This window comes from Pavona decussata, unplaced genomic scaffold (assembly GCF_977016875.1).
Source record: "Pavona decussata unplaced genomic scaffold, jaPavDecu1.1 SCAFFOLD_912, whole genome shotgun sequence".
Classification (NCBI taxonomy): Eukaryota; Metazoa; Cnidaria; class Anthozoa; order Scleractinia; family Agariciidae; genus Pavona; species Pavona decussata.
This window is the reverse complement of record NW_028145943.1, coordinates 613,417-635,331: the sequence shown is the minus strand read 5'-3', so window position 1 is coordinate 635,331 and position 21,915 is coordinate 613,417. Positions and strand designations below refer to the sequence as shown.

At 37.2% G+C, this 21,915-nt stretch overlaps 2 protein-coding genes across 2 annotated transcripts in view; both read right to left on the bottom strand.

The window, feature by feature from the left end:
- Positions 1 to 4,226: 4,226 nt before the first annotated feature.
- The window catches only part of LOC146448517 (uncharacterized), a 33,345-nt gene continuing 15,656 nt past the window's right edge, over positions 4,227 to 21,915 (bottom strand). Inside the window, exons 14-26 of the mRNA XM_085102501.1 lie at positions 18,455 to 18,757; positions 17,764 to 17,965; positions 16,214 to 16,314; positions 14,980 to 15,282; positions 14,143 to 14,272; positions 13,423 to 13,622; positions 12,450 to 12,634; positions 11,195 to 11,284; positions 10,565 to 10,822; positions 10,032 to 10,243; positions 8,962 to 9,002; positions 8,308 to 8,404; positions 4,227 to 6,986 (exon numbers count right to left, since the gene is read on the bottom strand). Coding sequence (XP_084958627.1) covers positions 6,785 to 6,986; positions 8,308 to 8,404; positions 8,962 to 9,002; positions 10,032 to 10,243; positions 10,565 to 10,822; positions 11,195 to 11,284; positions 12,450 to 12,634; positions 13,423 to 13,622; positions 14,143 to 14,272; positions 14,980 to 15,282; positions 16,214 to 16,314; positions 17,764 to 17,965; positions 18,455 to 18,757 — 2,324 coding nt within the window. The 3' untranslated portion in view covers positions 4,227 to 6,784. The remainder of the gene's footprint in view (positions 6,987 to 8,307; positions 8,405 to 8,961; positions 9,003 to 10,031; positions 10,244 to 10,564; positions 10,823 to 11,194; positions 11,285 to 12,449; positions 12,635 to 13,422; positions 13,623 to 14,142; positions 14,273 to 14,979; positions 15,283 to 16,213; positions 16,315 to 17,763; positions 17,966 to 18,454; positions 18,758 to 21,915) is intronic.
- Positions 20,260 to 21,488, bottom strand: LOC146448518 (neogenin-like). Its single transcript, XM_085102561.1, has 2 exons — positions 21,371 to 21,488; positions 20,260 to 20,597 (listed from the first exon to the last, which is right to left on the bottom strand). Exons 1-2 carry the CDS (start codon positions 21,486 to 21,488, stop codon positions 20,260 to 20,262), a joined length of 456 nt encoding a protein of 151 aa, XP_084958687.1.

The window sequence follows — 21,915 nt, the reverse complement described above, 5'->3', positions numbered from 1 at the left end:
CCAAAATTAAACAGCTTAAGCAAGAAGGCATGCAAAACACCATGCACAAACCAGCAATAGAAAAAGAAGACCTGGCCAAGCTCAAAACAAGTGAAGTTTTTTCACTCACCAAGCCGCTGTCCGCTTTTCATCAGTAACTGCTATCTGCTGATAAAAAGCATTCTTTCGCCAAGGCATTAACCTTTTTTACCCATTTTTTTGTGAGAGTTAGACAGTAATTTAACTCAAAAAACACTTTCATTCATTCGCTCAAACTTCGGCGATTCAACAGGTTTATGCTCAAAATAGATCCCGATTTGTGATTGGTTCTCCCGCCTTACTGATGAATTTGAAGAGAATAAACAACTTGATCAAGTTACAAAATAAAAAGCGCCGATTTCTAAGCGTTTTTGTCTAAGTAGTTATTTCATAAAAGCAATAGACCGCACTTTCCAGAAGTTTACCAGCGTAATAAAACCACTTGGGATGTTGGGAGTACACTCGAAAAGCTTGTAAATCACTCGCCTGCGGCTCGTGATTTACAAGCTCCCAACATCCCGCGTGGTTTTATTACGCTGGTAAACTTCTGGAAAGTGCGGTCTATTGCTTAAGTGGGAGCTGCTGCTTTATTGGCTTCGGACCCTTCGTGCTTGCTAAATTTCTCCAACGACTTTTTTCAATTGTTGCGAGAGCTACTCTTGATAAAAGCTACATCTGCTTTCTTGCTAAAGCCTCTCTGAAGATGAAACAAAAAGCTTTCGGTACGTGCTGTACATACTGTCATCCAGGCGAAGTGGTTACACAACGTTAACGTTTCCTGAAATGTGCGACCCTTGTTTTTCGCATTAAAGTCCGGATTCTTTGTAGATGGATGAAAAGGTTTCTCCAGGGGCGAAACACAACAGATTTCATTGCACGGCACATGATGGCGGAATGCTTAACTGAGAAGCGGATGTTTCACTGCTGCGAATTTCGTACCGTAGTGTCTTCACCGGAAGCTGTTGGAGTAACCTCGCTTGGTTCGGCCGGTGACTACTTCACCTTTCGGGTCCTTTTTTTTTTGGCTGTGGCCTTACAAAACGATTCGAACGACGTAAGCTTTGGAGGCATTTTTAAAGCTACATGCACAAGCAGAATGCAAACTGTGAAGTATTTGATGAGCGCTGTCTTCTAGATGTTAGGCAACAAAGTCTGAAGCAATCTGTTTGCAATAAGTCTAGAGATAAACTGGCAGTTTGACATTGAAAACGTACTTCTTTTAACTAACACTGATGTCGGCATAACGTTGCCAGGACCAGACTCAACGGTCTTATAACTGAGTCAAATACTGAGCTTATACCTTAGGTACCAGAGCCATTTCTTGCGCGCGAAGTCCCTGTGTTTTTTACTCTAGAGAACGAACTGTAAATCTCCTTGTTTTTTGCCACGCGAAGGCTAAAATAAATTAGTTCTGGCACGTAAAAACGTAGTCTCCCTCGCAGCCGTTTTTAGTGTCGTCACGCAACGCTCCTCCGTTGCGTGACGACACAAAAGAGGAAGATTTGGGTCTCAATTGACGCCTAACACCTACGCAACTGAATCTCCTCAGGAAATTAGATACTTATGGTTGTTGTTTTAATGTGGTCTACTGAAAATACCACGAAGGAATTACGCATCAGTCAATTCAGTCCAGCCGTGCCCATCCCCCCCCCCCCCCCCGGGAAATAGTGGGGCATTTTCCCATCCCGAGGGTCGGGCATTAGCCTTTCAGTAAAAACCAGTGACAAACTGTGGTTGCAAGGACCACCGTGACAAAATAAAAGTACCGGATACTGTAGTGAAGGATCTAATCAGCAAAAAATTGTAAAGCAAATAATCTAAAAAAAAAAAGGCAAGGCTGATTTCACGGTCAGGGAGGTATATTTTCCAATATTTTGAAAGGCACGGCCTTTCTTCTTCAGGGTATGTTTCTTCAGGGTATTTTTGTCTGATTCGAGTGTACGCTTTGGAGGCATTTTTAATGCTACATGCACAAGCAGAATTCAAACGGTGAAGTATTTGATGAGCGCTGTCTTCTAGATGTTAGGCAACAAAGTCAATCTCGTACCCAGTTTTGTTCAGCGGGGCAACGCCAGGAAGACTCTGGGGACATCGAAAAAATTCAAATTTTTTGATTGGCTGTTCCGTAACGGTTTCCATAGTTTTACCGCAGAAATCCTGCAGTAATAAAATTCGATGTCCCCCGGAGTCTCTCCTGGCGACTAACCGCTGGCCAAAGAGCCTGAGGACTCTGGGTACGAGATTGCAACAAAGTCTGAAGCAATCTGTCTCACTGGAGAGATCTAAAATGTCTCTAATGTTTTGGCCTGTATATATATATATATATATATATTTTTTTTTTTACTTCTATTCTTTGTTGCACATTCGACATGTAATATTCGAATTATCTTTAGACGTTTTGCAGAATTCTTGTTCTTTTAGATTTACTTTTACTTTCTTCCTGGCACACTCTAAACTCTTTCAGCTTAGCATTCGATTGGATTCCTACAGACGTCTTCTGAAAGTACATACGAGTGAACACGAATGAGAATGTATCAATATATTATACTGACGTCATCAGAACGTCATTTTTTCTGAAACAGTCACTATTTAACCACAAATGGACTGTTTCCGGGACAAACATACTGATTTGACACTACCGACAGGGGAGGGAGAGGATGTGGGGTGGTGGTGGTGTGGTGGTGGTGGTGGTTGGGGGAGGGGGGAGTAATGTATAAATTTACCTCCTCCTGTTACCTTTAATTTTACCCTTCCCCCCCCCCCCCCCCCCCACCTTTTTTTTCAGTTGTGGACTTTGTCTTATTCGAATTTTTGGGACTGCAAAAATATTAAGAAAAAATGATTGTCTTAGATTTGTTTGTCAGGTAAGTTTTCACTCGATTATTATTTTTCTGAACATTTTTTCGCTTAGCATTTCTCTTTCCTTCCATTGGTGGCCTTGAAAAGCCAAAAGCAGGACGCAGCAATCCGGGAGAATTCGGGGCTGGGGAAGTGTAGAGGAGGCGGGAAAGAAGAGGGCGGAAAGCAGGAACCTCAGGGTGAAGGTATGGGGAAAAACATGAAAAATTACACAATATTGCAAAAAGAACCGTAGTCAACAAAAAAGGGGGCGTGGACAAATTTAGATCTTCCAGCATCCACTCCCTGCCTCTCTCGGAAATGTCTTTGCGACATGTTATAAAAAAAATGGGGCTGTTTGTCTAGTTCATTGTACTACTACAAAGAATGTGTAACAAGGAGATGAGGTATTTGTACAGAAATTAAAGCACTAATTAGCTAACAAATTTTACGGATTTACGGTTTTAATTTTTTTGTGCCACTAAAAGAAACCAATACAAGCTTCCGTGATCTTCTAGTAAACTTGACGATCACTAGCTCTATGTTTTATACTTTTGAAATAGTAAGGCCACCAGACTAAGTAGAAGTGGTTGGGTTGTTTTCTACAGCTTTTCTGTATTCCTCCATACACTCAGTGACCAGTGGAGTGATTGTCAACTGGAGATGAAGGGTTGCTATTACATGACCTAGAAACGTAAATTTTACTTGGGAATACACTTTTTGTCTTCTCTCTTTTTTCACAACTGCACTGAATAGCTTTCTTTGAAACTTATTTTTTTAAAGGCAGTCGATATTATAGACAAGTTATGCATTCCACGTGTGACTATTCTCTCATTTAGCTATCGCTCGTGGTGCCCACGTTTCCATAAATAATGGTCCGCAATTCGTACAGAGTGAACATAGCAGTAATGAGTCAGTAATGGAAATAATGTGATGGAATATTTTAAGCCTGGTGAATAAATGAGAATGATGTATTATTCACTGAAGGATACAGGTAGTAATGATTTTATGAAAAGCACTGAAGTGGCATACACCCGTATATAATTAATTAATTATTCTCCAACGCGATTAAAAACATAAGCTTCTACAAAATTTCAATCAAACTTTAATTTTCACAAGTTTAAAAACAAAACTAATCATAGTTTCGTCTACCGTAAATTCATGCTCTCGAAAGTTTAAAAAGCCAGCCTTTCTGAAATCTCAACGCAGCAAAATACTGTTGCTCAGCTACTGGCAACGCCACGTAGCCTTAGCTAAGATTTCTTGACATCAAACAACAAAACAGCAAAAAAATTTAAACTCTACTTGATTAATTGCCAGCCAGTGCCTCATGATACCGAGCAGGAACCTGCAGATAATAGTCTTTTAATGCTCTGCTTCTGTGTCGCTCTGAGAGAAAAGTCCACGCCCGTAGAATTTGCAGGCAGTGGATATGATGGCGTTTTACTCTTTACCCAAGATCTCTCATTGTTTGCATCACACACGAAGCGACATTTTGTTGGATGAGCTTTTGGGGGGATAAGCGAGTCCACCCAACAACAAGGAACCAACTGCTTCTTCAGTTGACTCTTTTTTATTGCCTTACGAACTAGCAACAGTTCAGCTTACTCTGTTCTACAAGCAATTCTCTACTAAAACTAGATGGCACCCATTCTTATACTGACTCGACAACCATCTGCTTAACGCAAACTAAATCTTACGCAAGCCTTCTGTGATTGGCTGCAAGGAACTTATTTGCATCCGTGCCTTCGATCTATAAACCAAGTCAAAGACATTTTCTAGAGAAATTTCACCATGAAACTTGGATTGTCCAGTCAATACAAAACAGGGAGACCAATATAAAAATTACAAAGTTCAGACTTATACAATCTGAAAAACATCAAAAGTTGTTGTTTAAAAATTGTACATGAAGTCGATTTGTTGAAGATGTTAGACTTCTTCATCGAAGATTATTGGTTAAACGTTTCCATAAATTAAATGAGTACATGGTCAACAAAATCTAAAGCTCAAATTATACATTCAGTACGTCGCTGATAGCAGAAGTACAACAATGGATATTTATCTTCACCATTACCCTAAGACCATAGTATTTACTTTCGAAAACACCCTAAAATAGCAGATATTGTTATTTAGATATCTTCATCTTTAAAATGAACATCAACTACTATGAATTCGGTAAAAGAACCCACGAAAATCTACCAAAATTGGCTAAAAATAAGAGCAGTAACAATTTCCTGGAATAAACCGTCGAAAGGTCAAGTTGAGGAAAAACTTATAAAAAGTAAGGTAAACAAGGTGTTATCTTTTGTAGGAAACTTAATTGAAAATACTTTTACGATCAGAAGTGTTTCCACGGAAACGTACAGCTGCTCATACCGAATTCATGACAGGAGAATTTATACGTTAATCACACATTAAGAACAACTAATATAAGTCGAACTACAAAGTATTATTTCTAGAGAGCTGCATAACGAGGCAACTGGTCTTTTTCTGTGATATTCCCAAAACCGAAATATAATTTGTAATAAGTCCAAACACCAAATAAAATTCCTTTAAATATTTTAACCCCAAATAATTGCGCTGTAAATACTTTTCATCATTGACAATTTTATCATCTAACAATTTACCTATGCAAATAATTACAGCAGAGCTCGTCTATCGCACAAATTGAAGTGAAGTGGTTTCAAGTGCTCTATCATCCAAAAAGGTGTTTCTAATTGCAACTTCCGTATCTTGCAAAGAAAAATCGATTGTTCAAAACCCGATTAAGCTAATTCCGGATTAACATAAACTTTGATGCGAGTTTAATTAATAATTAATAAAGATTATCCCAAAAGATTTTTGTCCGTCAGTTTTGCCTTAGCCCTTTAGCTTGAAATTAGCCTTTTAAACCAGTTCAAACGAGCGAGATGAAAACTTCGATTAACTTTTTATCGTGGATTAGCGTTAATCGGTTTTCGAACAACCGGGCCCCGGTCGACAGAAACGGATGCAATGCAACGCGGTTTGAACGTAAAAGGCGTTAAAAACATTACTTTCGGGACCCTTCAAAATTCTCGATAAGGCGCTTATAAGATGTTTTCCTCGAGTTCCCATGTAAACTGGCTCTTTGAACAACCCGTACCACTTAACAAAAGAAATTTAGCCTTTTCATTTTTCTTACGGCAGTTATGAATCTTTCAGCATTAAATACAGTTTGGTTCTTGATTAGTATCTGACTGTAATTGTACATTCTGAGGGTTTGTCTGCGACTCTAGCTGTGATGCTGTCAAATCCAGAGAAGTTTCTCCAGTAGTAACATTAGCATCAGTGGGTTGGTCTGTCTCAAAAATATCCTCCGTAATATATATCCCTCGTCCAGATATGTTTCACTAGGGTCATCATCAGGAGATGGTTCGATTGCAGTGGTCTTAGGGCGGGATAAAAAAAGACTTCATTCTGTTAGCATGAACTGCAAAAGTTCCCGTCTTACTATTGTAGTTTCAGTGCGCAAAAGTTAAAGGAGCACTGCCATTGAGATTTTTCTGTATATTGCTCAAAACCGCTAAAATATTTTACTAAGAACCTCTTTTCTAACATGAAATTACTCTTAGAGCACCGAGAGGAAAATAATATGAAATGATTTCTCCGAATGAGGAAGAATAAACTAATAATCGGGTTTTAGCCATTGTTCCAAAAATAATACTCAGTCCTCAGAGACCATGAATGTCTTTCCACCAAATAATCAAGAAAACATCATGTTGAGTGCCCCTTTTAAAACAGCACATAGTGTGCAGACTTAAATTAACGTTGAATTAAGAAAAACACCAAGTTCTTTTTTTTTTTTAACATTGCACCTGACTATGTAACTGCTACAATTCCTCTCACAAACAATGGCCAACTAAGTTCTAAACAAAGATAGCTAACTATAAATGTCAATGAACAAAATCTATTGCTCGATCTTGTCCGGTTCCTCCATTTCTGCTGTCTTTGACTCTTGCACCCGATAATAATCCTTAGATTCGTCCACCTTGTTCAAATCAAAGTACTCAGCTTCCTGAAGCAACATCTGCTCCACTCTTCCAACCAGTCTCTCAAAACTCGGCCGTTCATCGGGGTCTTGTTTCCAACAGTCTGTCATCAAGGTGTAACTGGAAAATATAAAAAAAAAGCATATCAAGAATTTTGTTTCCATCTTACTCAGGAAATTGATTTTGTATATATAAAGTATATTTAACTTGCTCTTAAGCTTCTGTGCCTTAATTAACAACGCACTCAGGGAAAATAAATAACGGTTTTATTTGCAGTCTTCCAAAACTTAAAATAATTGCAGTTAGTGATTTTTTTTCTGTTATTGTTATTGTTATTGTTATTATTGTTATTGTTATTGTTATTGTTATTGTTATTGTTATTGTTATTGTTATTGTTATTGTTATTGTTATTGTTATTGTTATTGTTATTGTTATTGTTATTGTTATTGTTATTGTTATTATTATTGTTGTTGTTGTTGTTGCTTAACTATTATTTTGAAGTAGCTACGGAGGTTCTGCTTGTGTTTTTGGTTTATTTATTTATTTATTTATTTATTTTTGCTTTGTTTTTAAACGATGAAGGGGATATGGCTGGTGACTCGGATCTGATTTGCACAGATTCCGTTAAATGTACGCCATTCCCTCAAATGTGAGCCTCAATTTGCTTTCCTTGAGTACGCCTACTCTGTTGAGTAATTTCTCAGATGAAGTACTGAAAAGCCCACATGGACGACTTGAATAGAATATTTCATAATTAATATATCAAATATGAAGTACATGTGTAACATGTATATGCACTGTGGATGAAAGATAGAAGAGAAGGTTCTCGCAGTTATATACGCAACCAGACTGTTGTGAAAAACCTGAAAAAAAAACTCAATCCCGTTTAAGCCTGAATTTTTTTCAGGTTTTTCGCAACAGTCTGGTTGCGTATATAACTGCGAGAACTTTTCTCTTCTAGCAATTAATATATCCACTGTTAGAGGTACTCAAGTCTACCCCCAATGGAACCGATTGATTGCAAATCATCGTGAAACAACTGCACGCTTTTTTTTGTTTGTTTTTTTGTTTGTTTGTTTTTTATCAGAAATTTCAAACTGGAATACAGGTTAGTCAAAAAGAGCAGGTTCACCTACGGAATGTCTTTGGTGTTGTATAGAAGATAATAAAATCTTTTTTGCCGTGTGCGTCTGTTACGTTCTAGATTACAGAGGAGGTCAAAATGTAATGATAACACATCACTGCGTCTGAAAGCTCGTTTGAGACTTTTTCTTATCATACCACATTTTGGCGTCATCTGTGATCCTTGTAAATAGTCTAGATAGAAGCAGGGAAAATGGATCTGCTTATTAAAATAAGATTTGAAATCCAAGAAGTTTGAGGTGATTGTTATTTGCTCAAATAACAGTCGTGATAAGGGACACAACAATCTCCAACTTACAACGTTTCGGGGCAAATGTCAGGTTTTTCCATCCGGTATCCTGTCTTCAGACGTCTCAAGAGTTCAGTGTGATTTAAAAGTGGGTATGGCGAGCCACCTGGAAAGAATCAATGTATTTGTGTTATACCATCAGTGCAAGACCTTGAAATCAGTGCATCAACTGAATTTATTAGAGATACTCCAGGGCCGGGTTGTTCGAAAGCCGATTAACGCTAATCGACGATTAAAAGTCAACCGAGGTTTTCATCTCGCTTATTAAAAATGATTTTAAAGAATCATTTTAAGCTAATGGAAAAGAAAAGTCTAAGGTAAAACTTAAAGACAAAATGTTTTGGACAAATCCTTATGAATTAGTAAAAATACTCGAATCAAAGTTCACATTAACCCAGGATTAGCTTAATCGGGCTTTGAACAACTGGGGCCAGGTTTATTTCCGAGAAATCTGACCGAGAAAAAAAATTGAAGGTATCGGGGGTAAGAATAGCAAATCTTGTGCACGTACACAGAGGGGAGGGGGGGCTGGGGTTGGGTTGGGGGGGGGGGAGAAGGATTTAGGTGTAGGCTCCTACAGATTGTGAGCAGGTGAAACAAATAGATTTGCCTAACACAGAAGTGATGCCACAAATTATCAGACGCCGATGAAATAATTATTACCAAGAGTTCCAATTTCCCACATGACGACTCCATAGGACCAACTGAAAGCAACAGAGATGGACGAAGGTTAAAACGTCATACGATCATAATAAACATTAAGCCTAGTGTAAGTTAACTGGGCCTAAAGGGACACTATGACGGCGATGTTGCTGTATTTTTGTCAAAACTGCTCAAACAGTTTACAAAGAACCTGGTTTGTAACATGAAAATGTCCTTACAACATCGGGAGGAAAATATTATGTTTTTTCTCTTTGGAAGAACAAACTATAATCAGTTTTCAGCGACTTCTCTAAATTAAAAAAAAAAACGCAGGAAGAACTTGAAAAAGTTGGCCAACATTTTAAAGTTTAAATCCTTTTTTATCCTAACCATCCGCAGCTAAGGATAGTTAATAGTAGTTTCTGTGGACTAGTAGGGTTATTGGAAATAATGTGATGGAATATTTAAAGCCTAGTGAATAAATGAGAATGATGTATTAATCAGTGAATGACACAGGCATACTCGGAAAAAATCCGAGACAGAGTGCTCCTATCAGGAGTCGAACCTAAGACCTTTCGAGTACTAGTTCGGATGCTCTATTACTGAGCTACAGGAGACTCGCGGGAGCTAAGGCCACTATACTAGGTTCATGGGACGAAGATCTTGCATACTGCTAGGATTAGAATCTCAATATGTGGCGTATGCGCAATGTAAAGAATGTGATGGAATATTTTTTTCCATTGCGCATCCGAACTAGTAATCGGAAGGTCTTGGGGTCGACTCCCGATAGGGGCACTCGGACTTTTTTCCGAGTGTGCCTGTATCATTCACTGATTAATACAATATTCTTAGTGGGGTTATTGTTGACAAATCTCAACCATTATTTTCCATTCTATTGAAACAACTACTTTTTTGCCTATTCGTAGTGACATCAAAATAGGTGACAATACCCCTGTAAGGAATCAGTTCCGAAAAAGAGATAATAATAAACCGATTTTTTTGCTACAATGTATTTGATCAGTATAAACACACTTAACAAAAAAGTTATCCTCTTCATTTAGCTGTTCGGTGATAGCTCAGTCAATACTTACACATCGCTCTTGACAGTGAAAATCTCTTCAAAAAGAGACTCAGGAGCCATCCACTTGATTGGCAGTTTCTTCCCTTTCTGTACTTCGTACACCTCACGGTACAATTGGCGCATCAAACCAAAGTCGCCTATCTTAAGTCGTTTACCATGCCCTACCAGAATGTTCCTTGCTGCCAGGTCCCTGTGGACAAAGCCCTTCTCAGAAAGGTAGCTCTGTAAGTAAAACAGTGACGGTGTTACTGTTCGGTCGTACAGAAGTTGAGGGGATTTTCTAAATCTCCCAGTTCCTTACTCGTTCGTCTTACACTTCGCTGTATCCTAGTTTTACACAATTTTAAACTTCGATGAGCAGGATCTACAGTTTGTTGCTGTTGTTGTTGTTGTTGTTTGTTTTTGTTTTTGTTTTTGTTTTTACATTTTCGCCATGCTAAGCGCCAAGATGGGCATTTAAACTGCCATTGTTTAGATCAAATCACCTTCCCGCAGGTTTCAGCAAAATGTCATGTTACATTTATAAATCCCTTATTTACATACCATGCCTCGTGCTATCTGCCAGGCAAATTTTATGACATCAGCAGAATCAAACGAATCACAATCCCGATCACATTCATCGTCAGTCGTCTCAGTAGGACCCTCTTCAGACTGGCTTGCTGTTGAAAATACGACCATCGGTATTTCTATTTTACATTCAACGTTGTCGTCAGTATCGGCTGGGTCATTTTTTGCCAAAGAAGTAGAAGCCTGGCTGTCTTCATTCAATGCCTCTGTTACCCTTCCTTCTGCTTCGGCGTCCTATAGGAAAAAATACGTCTTTTATAAACTAAAGCAAGAAAGCGCGAAACTCAATTTTTGCTTAATGAATTGGCTAGCTTCTGCCTATCGTAATTACCTTGACGTGCTCATTACTAAATCACAATAATTTGTGCAACTTCGTCCAATGATAGCGTGTTGGTGCGTGATGGTGATTATGACAGATAATTGTTACGAAAATTGTTTATATTTCCCAGAACGTTTCAGAACATTTTGTTGAACATTCTAGGACTTTCTATGGAACATTGAAATAGAGCCCCCCCCCCCCCCCTACCTCCACCTCTCACTACTCAACCTGGGCGTTTATCCTTGAAGGGGAGCATGGACCTTAATCGCGCCACTCTATGGATGTACCTCATCAGCAGTACTGATCTGTGCCCTTGTTCCTGCATACAACTTCTCGTCTTTGGCGTTAAGACCGGCTCCCAGAATAGAACCGCTTATCTGTAAAACATGTAATCAGGACGTTTGACTAGTATATTGACTCGCCAGTCGTTAAGGACTAGTGATATGGACAAACTATACATGTCAGCTAAAGGCCCATTTAAACGGTTTCAACATTTGCTTCAACATGCGTTCAACCCTTTGTCCAACCAAACGTCGGGGCTTCTGAACAGGTTCGTTCAACATTGTTGAAAATGTGTTGAATCAAATTTAAATTGCTTTAAACATCGATTTAAGTTTTCCTCTGCTCTCGAAAATGTTGAATGGCGTAGAAGCCGTTGAACTTTTAATAATAATAAGTTTATTTACCCATCTTAACATAAATATAAAATGGGTTTACATAGTTGGATCTCAGTTAAAAAGTACACAATTGATTCATCATAAACAAAGGAGCCTTGCGGCCCGCGCCATAAAAGACGTCCAAACACCTGTTTTGTGTGGACTCGATCCAACACATCTACAAGGCATTTCGGAAAACCGCCCCAAACTGGGAATGCATATTCAAGAAGTGGACGTATCTTAGTACAATATCCTGTGATGTCGATCTCCATGGGTAGATTTGCTTTCCTACATTCGCGCAAGTAATACAATCTCTTGCTGGCTTTCTTTACCGTCTGTTCAACATGATAGTTCCAACACACGTTTGTCGCGAGGATATAATTTACTGTCACTTAGTATTAATTTTAGCACCGTTCTGGGCTCCAACTTTAAACGTGCAGTCGCCCCATTAATTATTTGACCAGGCCCTGACAGCTGTGTTTTACAAGGACTTACAAACGCTATGCAAATATTCTCTGTCTCCTTTTAATGCAAATCAATCCACCTAGGCAAAAATTTAAACCGTTCGACTCTCTTTATTTATTTTTTTTTCTTTATTTTGAACAAATAAGATCAACATGACGTGGTAAATAATTCTCCCAACAATTCTGCGATTTGCCTTTGGAAAAATATAGTCTGCACCTACACAAATAGTTTTAACAAAGCCAGCCTTCAGATATGTGTGAGCAAAAGTATTATATAAACAACTTTACGCAAGCCCCATGTCTCGTTTCATCTCTACACTATTCATGTCGTCTTCTCTTGTCGTAGTCATTATTAAGACCTATAATTTATTTCAAAAGGGTAAATTATTCACCGCCTGATGTTAAAAAGGAAACGCAAATACCTGACTCCTCTTGCGCCTGAGCCAGTGAAGCAAGTCTCCATGGGGGATGTACTCAATTATCAGACGAAGTGGTTTAGTTGCGGTCCAACAGCCGAGAAAACTCAACACATTCGGATGTCTTCCCACTTCCTTCATCAATTCTATCTCGTCGATAAATTCCTTTTTCTGCTCTTCATTGGCGTTTTCTTGAGCACAGAAACAACAAAACGTTTTCGAATTATTTCCTAGCGAATTTAATAAGGAAACTGATTACAAAACGTGTTTGAATTATTTCCTGGCGAATTTAATAAGGCAACTGGTTAGCTTTAAGTTGAAGGAGGCAGCACAATAAATTAGTGGACTTTTCATTCAACAGCGACACTTCAATGCATTTAGTTTGTCCCAGTTCAGGTAGACTACGTAAGAATAACGAGATGCCCATCTAAAGGCCCGTTTAAACGGTTTCGGCATTTGCAAAGTGTCGCCGGGGCGCTTAAACACGTCGTTGAACATTCAATTTGTTGAAAATGCAAAAAAATGTTGAACGCTTGTTGAAAGCCTGTTGAATCAAATTTAAATTGGTTTTAACTTTCATTCAACATCGATTCAACATTTTCTTTGTTCTTGAAAATGTTGAATGGCGTTGAAGCCATTTGAACACTCCGTTCATCCAACATTTGCTCAACATCCGTTCAACTTTTGTTGAACAAATGTTGGTAAAATGTTGAAACCGTTTAAACGGGCCTTACGTTAGCTGACCAGCTAGGCTATAAAGCCCAGTTTGTGTATTACATCAGTTGTACGCGATTAAATTGTCAACAAAATAAAGTGTGAAATGGCTTCCAATTCGACCTGGAAACAGTGGAGAGTAGAGCCACTTCGTGGTTTCCACTGAAATTCCCATTTATTTATTAATTATTTATTTATTTTATCTGACGACTTTCCGGAAATGTGAGCGCCTGGTTATGGACTATTGTAAACAATTCACACTCACCAAACAATTCTTTCACAGCAACAATCTTCTGCTTCTTACTCTTATTAGCCCGCGATTTTTCATTTTCAAAGTAGTCCAAGCCGTCCTTTAGCTTCGCTTTGTGGACCTTTCCAAATGCTCCTTGGCCCAATTCTTCGATAAATTCTGCCCTAATTGGAGGGATTTCGCAGCCATCAAGTACTGTTATGTCCTTAGCTGTCCTGCAAAATAATCAAGATTAACAATGATTTATTATGTAACACCGACTAACATTTGACTGCTTTAGGAGAGAAATAAAAATAAAAGGATTTATTTGGGCTAGAGTTCTAAGGTTTGTCCTAAATTTGTCTTAGAGACTATGATCAAAAGTACTAATTAAGCGAATCGATGAAAACCCGAAAATCGTTTCGTCCTAATGAGCATTTTGAAATATTGGAGGATTGCATGTGACGTCATGGCGGCCATGTTGGTGGATAGGAACAATAAGATTTTCCTCCTCTGTCAGTTAACTTCAATTTTTATGCAAACTATGTGAGCAATTTTATTTTTTTGATTTGTCCACCAACATTGCGGCAATGTTATCCATGCCACCTATAGCGTTAAAACCTTCTGCTTTGTCATCTTGCCATTTCACAAAGAAAACATAAAGGACGAATCAGTTATGTTGTGAGCATTGTTTCCAACAGGTCAGTAGGACCTCAAACAATGGGCAAGTGCAATTTATATCGTAAATAAGCCTACCATTTTGTACGCTGTTGTTCCCTCTTTCTATAATACGCAATACTAATGACCAGCAGAAGAACAGCCAAACAGAGACCAGTGAGGGAAAAGACTAGCTTCAGAACACTCGCCAGAGGAAAACCTGTTGTATCTAAACACACATTTTTTCATCATTAACCTGGTGCAAAACCCATATTCGTTATGAGTACCTCTTAAAGCCCCGTTAAAGCCATTTCAACGTTATAGTTGTTTTTCTATAAATGTTCCTTCTACAAAAAAATGTTGCTACACATTACAAGTGAACGCTGGTTGAAATCGGATTGAAAAAAAACTTAGAATTAGTTTCAATTTCATTAAACAACGTTTCAAGGTTTCCTTTGTTAATCAGATCTTGCTTATATGTCTATACTCTTTAAACGGACCTTAACTACTGCGTATATTTTAGAACGCCATCAATTGGCTAAACTCTTCTCGCTGTTGTTCCCTCATTTCGTCGTTAAACGAGGCACTTTTCTCCTTTGACGTTAAATGTCAATCTTTATATATTGAGTTTTGAAAAGTAAACAGCGATTATTCTAGGAATTGTTTCGTTAATCAAAGGCATCCGTTTCTGGACGGAATATATTTCTGAATTCTAATTTACCTTGCAATAGTAGAAATATTTTACAAATTTGGATTGTGAAACACAAGTTTGGAATCACCCCAAAATCACTAATCTATTAACCCTACACGATTGCAGCTGTTAATACGTATAAACCTCATTTTTCTACTTTAACGCATCTTAGACCTTTGTTACCCAGGTAGCTAATAAAGCCAACAGCATTTACAGAATCCTATGGCTATAACACGATCCCTTACCACCTTCCTGTGTTCTCTCGGTTTTAACAGAACTCTTGGTTCCTTCACCAACAGAAGTGAGCGCTGACACCTGAAATTCATATTCTGTGAACTTATATAACCCAGTAACAGTTTCTGTGGTAATTGAAGGGCTTTCAATATGTAGAATGGCTGGTGATTCGTCAACGCCCTTTCTTTTGAAGTACAATTTAAATCCGGTGATGCCTCCATTTCTAGAGTCCACTGGTGGTAGCTGCCAAGTGGCGAGGACACTGGTAGAAGTGATTGCAGTCACTGTAAATCCGCTGGGAGCTTTTGAGGGAACTTAGAATTTAACAAAAAAAATTTAATCTATCTATCCATGAAGTCACTCAATTTATATAAATTTTTGATAAATCAGTAAGTTAGGAGATCAATCCATTTTTTAATAAGCCTTCAGTCATCAACCGATCATTCTTTCATTGAGCCAGTTAGGCTAGTGTTAGGCTTAGTTAGTCCAAAAATGAGTCAATGAGTTACACAACATAGTCACAGTCGTTAATACTAAACTTCAGATTATTATTATTATTATTATTATTATTATTATTATTATTATTATTATTATTATTATTATTATTATTATTATTATTATTATTATTATGTCTTATAGCTGTTTAAATGTACGTGACAGAATACTTGAAATTAAATAAAGAAATAAACTTGGGTAAACTTTTTCCTGCACTAATGGCCTACAATATTTGCAGAGACGAATATGGCTCTAACAACATTCCTTACCATCTTCCTTTGTCTTCACTCTTTTGACAGGAGTCTTGGGCCCATCCCCAACAGAAGTGAACGCCAATATTTGAAATTCATATTCTGAGAACTTATCCAACGTAGCAAGAGCTTTTGTGAGAGTTGAAGCATTTTGGATGACTAGAATTGTTGACGAGTTATCGCAGCCTTTTCTTTTGAAATACAATTTAAATCCCGCGATGTTTCCATTTGAATCCATGTTGAATGTTTCCATTTAAATCCCGCGATGTTTCTGTATCATGAATTTCACTACCAAAGCAACTAACCAACTACGTATGCCTGCATCCGTATAAGCACTTGATATGCTTTCGCATATCTTTGAGCTAGAACTGCTGATACTCAGATACTTCATAGAATACGTTAAAAAAAGCCGGCGGTAAACCTCTTACTTTGCAAGATGGGTTAAAATATTTATAGGGAACGAATGCTATAGGATTAAGGCTTAAACAACATCCCTTACCATCCTCCTTGGTCCTCACAACTTTAACAGAACTCTTCACTCCATCACCAGCGGAAGTGAACGCTGACACTTGAAATTCGTATTCTGTAAACTTATCCAAACTGGAAAGAGTCATATTGAGAATTGAAGGGCTTTCAATGAGTACAATGCTTGATGAGTCGGAGTCCTTCCTTTTGAAGTCTAAATGAAATCCTTTGATGATTCCATTTCTGGATCCCACTGGTGGTAGTTCCCAAGATGCCACGACACTAGTCGAAGTGGTTGCGTTTACTGTAAATCTTCTGGGAGCCTTTGTGGGAACTACATTTAAACAAATACACACACAAAAAAAAAATCAAAAACAACAATCTGATTAAGGGACTGGCCAAAAAGCATTGGGTGGAAAGACCAGTGCAGCGAGGGGCGGGTCGTTGGCACGAACACTGCCTTTCAATATTAAGGCCATCGGTGAAAAGATAAATGTGTAATTAACTACATCGAACGTCGGCACAAACGTTCACCGGATCAATAATGAGGATATTAAGACTGTTTTGAGACGCATTTTGGCCAAAATTAACTTTGATTAGGGTCAATGTAAACGAAGATTTAAGATATTAGTGAATATATAAAGTGGTAGATGATGATGATAATAATAATAATAATAATAATAATAACAATAATAATAGAAATAACAATAATAGTAACAACAATAACAATAATAATAATAATAATAATAATAATAATAATAATAATAATAATAAAAATAGTAATAATAAATAGTTTGTGTTTTTTTTTTTTGTTTTTGTTTTTTTTTTTTTTGGGGGGGGGGAAGGGGGGGGGGTGGGGTTTGTAGGACATTAATCAACTTTTTAAGTGTTAAATTTCCGTAGAGCCACATAGGTTATGGCTGCATCAGTACAAGCACTTGAAATTTCAATGTTATGCTTTCGCATATCTTTAAGTTAGAACCGTTGGTACTCAGATACGTCATAGAAGACTTAAAAAAAGCCAGTTGGAAACCTCTTCCTCTGCAAGATAGGTCAGAATATTTGCAGAAAAAGAATAATACAAGATTAAGGCTTTAACAACATCCTTTACCATCCTCCTTGGTCCTCACAACTTTAACAGAACTCTTCACTCCATCACCAGCGGAAGTGAACGCTAACACTTGAAATTCGTATTCGTATTCTGGATTTGTTTCGTTAATCAAAGGCATCCGTTTCTGGACGGAATATATTTCTGAATTCTAATTTACCTTGCAATAGTAGAAAGATTTTACAAATTTGGATTGTGAAACACAAGTTTGGAATCACCCCAAAATCACTAATCTATTAACCCTACATGATTGCAGCTGTTAATACGTATAAACCTCATTTTTCTACTTTAACGCATCTTAGACCTTTGTTACCCAGGTAGCTAATAAAGCCAACAGCATTTACAGAATCCTATGGCTATAACACGATCCCTTACCACCTTCCTGTGTTCTCTCGGTTTTAACAGAACTCTTGGTTCCTTCACCAACAGAAGTGAGCGCTGACACCTGAAATTCATATTCTGTGAACTTATATAACCCAGTAACAGTTTCTGTGGTAATTGAAGGGCTTTCAATATGTAGAATGGCTGGTGATTCGTCAACGCCCTTTCTTTTGAAGTACAATTTAAATCCGGTGATGTCTCCATTTCTAGAGTCCACTGGTGGTAGCTGCCAAGTGGCGAGGACACTGGTAGAAGTGATTGCAGTCACTGTAAATCCGCTGGGAGCTTTTGAGGGAACTTAGAATTTAACAAAAAAAATTTAATCTATCTATCCATGAAGTCACTCAATTTATATAAATTTTTGATAAATCAGTAAGTTAGGAGATCAATCCATTTTTTAATAAGCCTTCAGTCATCAACCGATCATTCTTTCATTGAGCCAGTGAGGTTAGTGTTAGGCTTAGTTAGTCCAAAAATGAGTCAACGAGTTACACAACATAGTCACAGTCGTTAATACTAAACTTCAGATTATTATTATTATTATTATTATTATTATTATTATTATTAGTATTATTATTTTTATTATTATTATTATTATTATTATTATTATTATTATTATTATTATTATTATTATTATTATTATTATTATTATGTCTTATAGCTGTTTAAATGTACGTGACAGAATACTTGAAATTAAATAAAGAAATAAACTTGGGTAAACTTTTTCCTGCACTAATGGCCTACAATATTTGCAGAGACGAATATGGCTCTAACAACATCCCTTACCATCTTCCTCTGTCTTCACACTTTTAACAGGAGTCTTGGGCCCATCCCCAACAGAAGTGAACGCCAATATTTGAAATTCATATTCTGAGAACTTATCCAACGTAGCAAGAGCTTTTGTGAGAGTTGAAGCATTTTGGATGACTAGAATTGTTGACGAGTAATCGCAGCCTTTTCTTTTGAAATACAATTTAAATCCCGTGATGTTTCCATTTCTAGAACCCAAAGGTGGTAGCTGCCAAGATGCCAAGATCCTGGTAGAATTGATTGCAGTCACTGTAAATCCGCTGGGAGCCTTTGAGGGAGCTAGAATAGAATTTAACAAATAATCAAATAATTATTAATCTATACGTGAAATCAATCAATCTATCAATCAACCAGCCATTATAATGTTATTCATATATATCTCACTCAGTCCGACAAATGACCTGTCTATGCTTCAATCAACCCTCAGCCATCAGATGATCAGTCTTTCAGTGAGCTGGTCATTTTTAAGTTCAGTCAGTTAGTTAGTAAGCAGTGAATAACAACATAATCACTGGTCAAATCCAATAAGGCCACAGTTAATGTTCTTAAATTTCATTTGTTTGTTTAATCGCTCGTCTTATGGCTCTTTTTCCATGTATTCTTTTATCTGTGGATAACAACAAACGAAAGCCAGGGTTGTCATTTTCTACGTCAAACAATCGTTTTAGTCCTTTAGTTTTTGCAATAGGACTTTTAATTCTTTGTGTTGCGTTCTGGGTCATTGGATTGTTGTTGTTGTTGTTGTTGTCGTTGTTGCTGGGAAGGAGGTCTAACAATTTCACCTCATTCGCACATACCTGTCACTAATATACCTGGATACCCCCTTCTCCCCCACCCCCAGTTCCATCTATTACTTGATTGCAATTTTATCAAACAATTTGCTTCAAAATGCCACAATTAGCCTTTTATTTGTTGTCTTGCAAATCTATATAAACAGCTCACTAGCAAAATACTCCTATTGCCAAAATGTAGAAATATTATAATTTCAATAAAGCATGCCCATTTCAGGCTTTCATTGAGACTGACACTGAACCAGCTATCTTAGTGTTGTCACCGGGATTTTGCCATCTTTTGATCGATCATATCAAAACTGCACAAATGTTTAGGAAAGAACCTTGCTCCGACATGAAATTGCTGTTGGAGCACCAAGAAAAAAATACCAATTGATTTCTTGAATAAAGAACAAACCAAAATCGGTTACTAGTGATTTTTCCCAGTACATAGGGAGATAACTTGACAAGATTGGCCAATTTTTTTCAATCCAGTTCCATCCTGGCCATTTACAACCAAAGATAATTAATCCTAGTTTCTTTGTAGTAGTAGAGTAACGCAGCTAACAAAACTGGACTATTATTTTAACGTTTCCATTCACAAAAGTATGTTTAATGGCTGTTCAAAGACACACTAAAAATTGGTGACACTGCCCCTTTAATGGAATAATAATAATAATAATAATAATAATAATAATAATAATCATAATCATAATCATAATCATAATCATAATCATAATCATAATCATAATCATAATTAATCATAATCATAATCATAATCATAATCATAATAATCATAATAATAATAATAAGTGCAAAGCATCCTAGACCACAGGTGGCAGCCAGCAAATGCTTTAATTTGGAACTCACGTACTTCCTGCCCAAGCAGTGACTGATTAACACAAAATGAAACCAATGATGAAACCGGGTTATTAACATTTTCCTTTGTAATATTGGTTAGAATATATTTCTGCTAAAGAATTCTACGTGCAGGATTACTTTTAAAGCTTTTTAAAGCTTTTTAAAGCCTCTTAAAACAGATCCCTTACCATCTTCCTTAGTCCTCACTTCTTTCACAGAACTCTTCATTCCAGCACCAGCGGAAGTGAACGCTGACACTTGAAATTCGTATTCTGTAAACTTATCCAAACTGGAAAGAGTCATATTGAGAATTGAAGGGCTTTCAATGAGTACAATGCTTGATGAGTCGGAGTCCTTCCTTTTGAAGTCTAAATGAAATCCTTTGATGATTCCATTTCTGGATCCCACTGGTGGTAGTTCCCAAGATGCCACGACACTAGTCGAAGTGGTTGCGTTTACTGTAAATCTTCTGGGAGCCTTTGTGGGAACTACATTTAAACAAATACACACACAAAAAAAAAATCAAAAACAACAATCTGATTAAGGGACTGGCCAAAAAGCATTGGGTGGAAAGACCAGTGCAGCGAGGGGCGGGTCGTTGGCACGAACACTGCCTTTCAATATTAAGGCCATCGGTGAAAAGATAAATGTGTAATTAACTACATCGAACGTCGGCACAAACGTTCACCGGATCAATAATGAGGATATTAAGACTGTTTTGAGACGCATTTTGGCCAAAATTAACTTTGATTAGGGTCAATGTAAACGAAGATTTAAGATATTAGTGAATATATAAAGTGGTAGATGATGATGATAATAATAATAATAATAATAATAATAACAATAATAATAGAAATAACAATAATAGTAACAACAATAACAATAATAATAATAATAATAATAATAATAATAATAATAATAATAAAAATAGTAATAATAAATAGTTTGTGTTTTTTTTTTTTGTTTTTGTTTTTTTTTTTGGGGGGGGGGGGAAGGGGGGGGGGTGGGGTTTGTAGGACATTAATCAACTTTTTAAGTGTTAAATTTCCGTAGAGCCACATAGGTTATGGCTGCATCAGTACAAGCACTTGAAATTTCAATGTTATGCTTTCGCATATCTTTAAGTTAGAACCGTTGGTACTCAGATACGTCATAGAAGACTTAAAAAAAGCCAGTTGGAAACCTCTTCCTCTGCAAGATAGGTCAGAATATTTGCAGAAAAAGAATAATACAAGATTAAGGCTTTAACAACATCCTTTACCATCCTCCTTGGTCCTCACAACTTTAACAGAACTCTTCACTCCATCACCAGCGGAAGTGAACGCTAACACTTGAAATTCGTATTCGTATTCTGGATTTGTTTCGTTAATCAAAGGCATCCGTTTCTGGACGGAATATATTTCTGAATTCTAATTTACCTTGCAATAGTAGAAAGATTTTACAAATTTGGATTGTGAAACACAAGTTTGGAATCACCCCAAAATCACTAATCTATTAACCCTACATGATTGCAGCTGTTAATACGTATAAACCTCATTTTTCTACTTTAACGCATCTTAGACCTTTGTTACCCAGGTAGCTAATAAAGCCAACAGCATTTACAGAATCCTATGGCTATAACACGATCCCTTACCACCTTCCTGTGTTCTCTCGGTTTTAACAGAACTCTTGGTTCCTTCACCAACAGAAGTGAGCGCTGACACCTGAAATTCATATTCTGTGAACTTATATAACCCAGTAACAGTTTCTGTGGTAATTGAAGGGCTTTCAATATGTAGAATGGCTGGTGATTCGTCAACGCCCTTT

What these genes read in the sequence shown, in the direction of transcription:
- LOC146448518 (XM_085102561.1), bottom strand. Translation starts at nt 21,488, where the DNA reads ATGCCTTTGATTAACGAAACAAATCCAGAATACGAATACGAATTTCAA. An exon ending in TGTGAGGACCAAGGAGGATG is followed by an intron (nt 20,598 to 21,370) that starts GTAAAGGATGTT and finishes GTTTAAATGTAG; the next exon opens with TTCCCACAAAGGCTCCCAGA.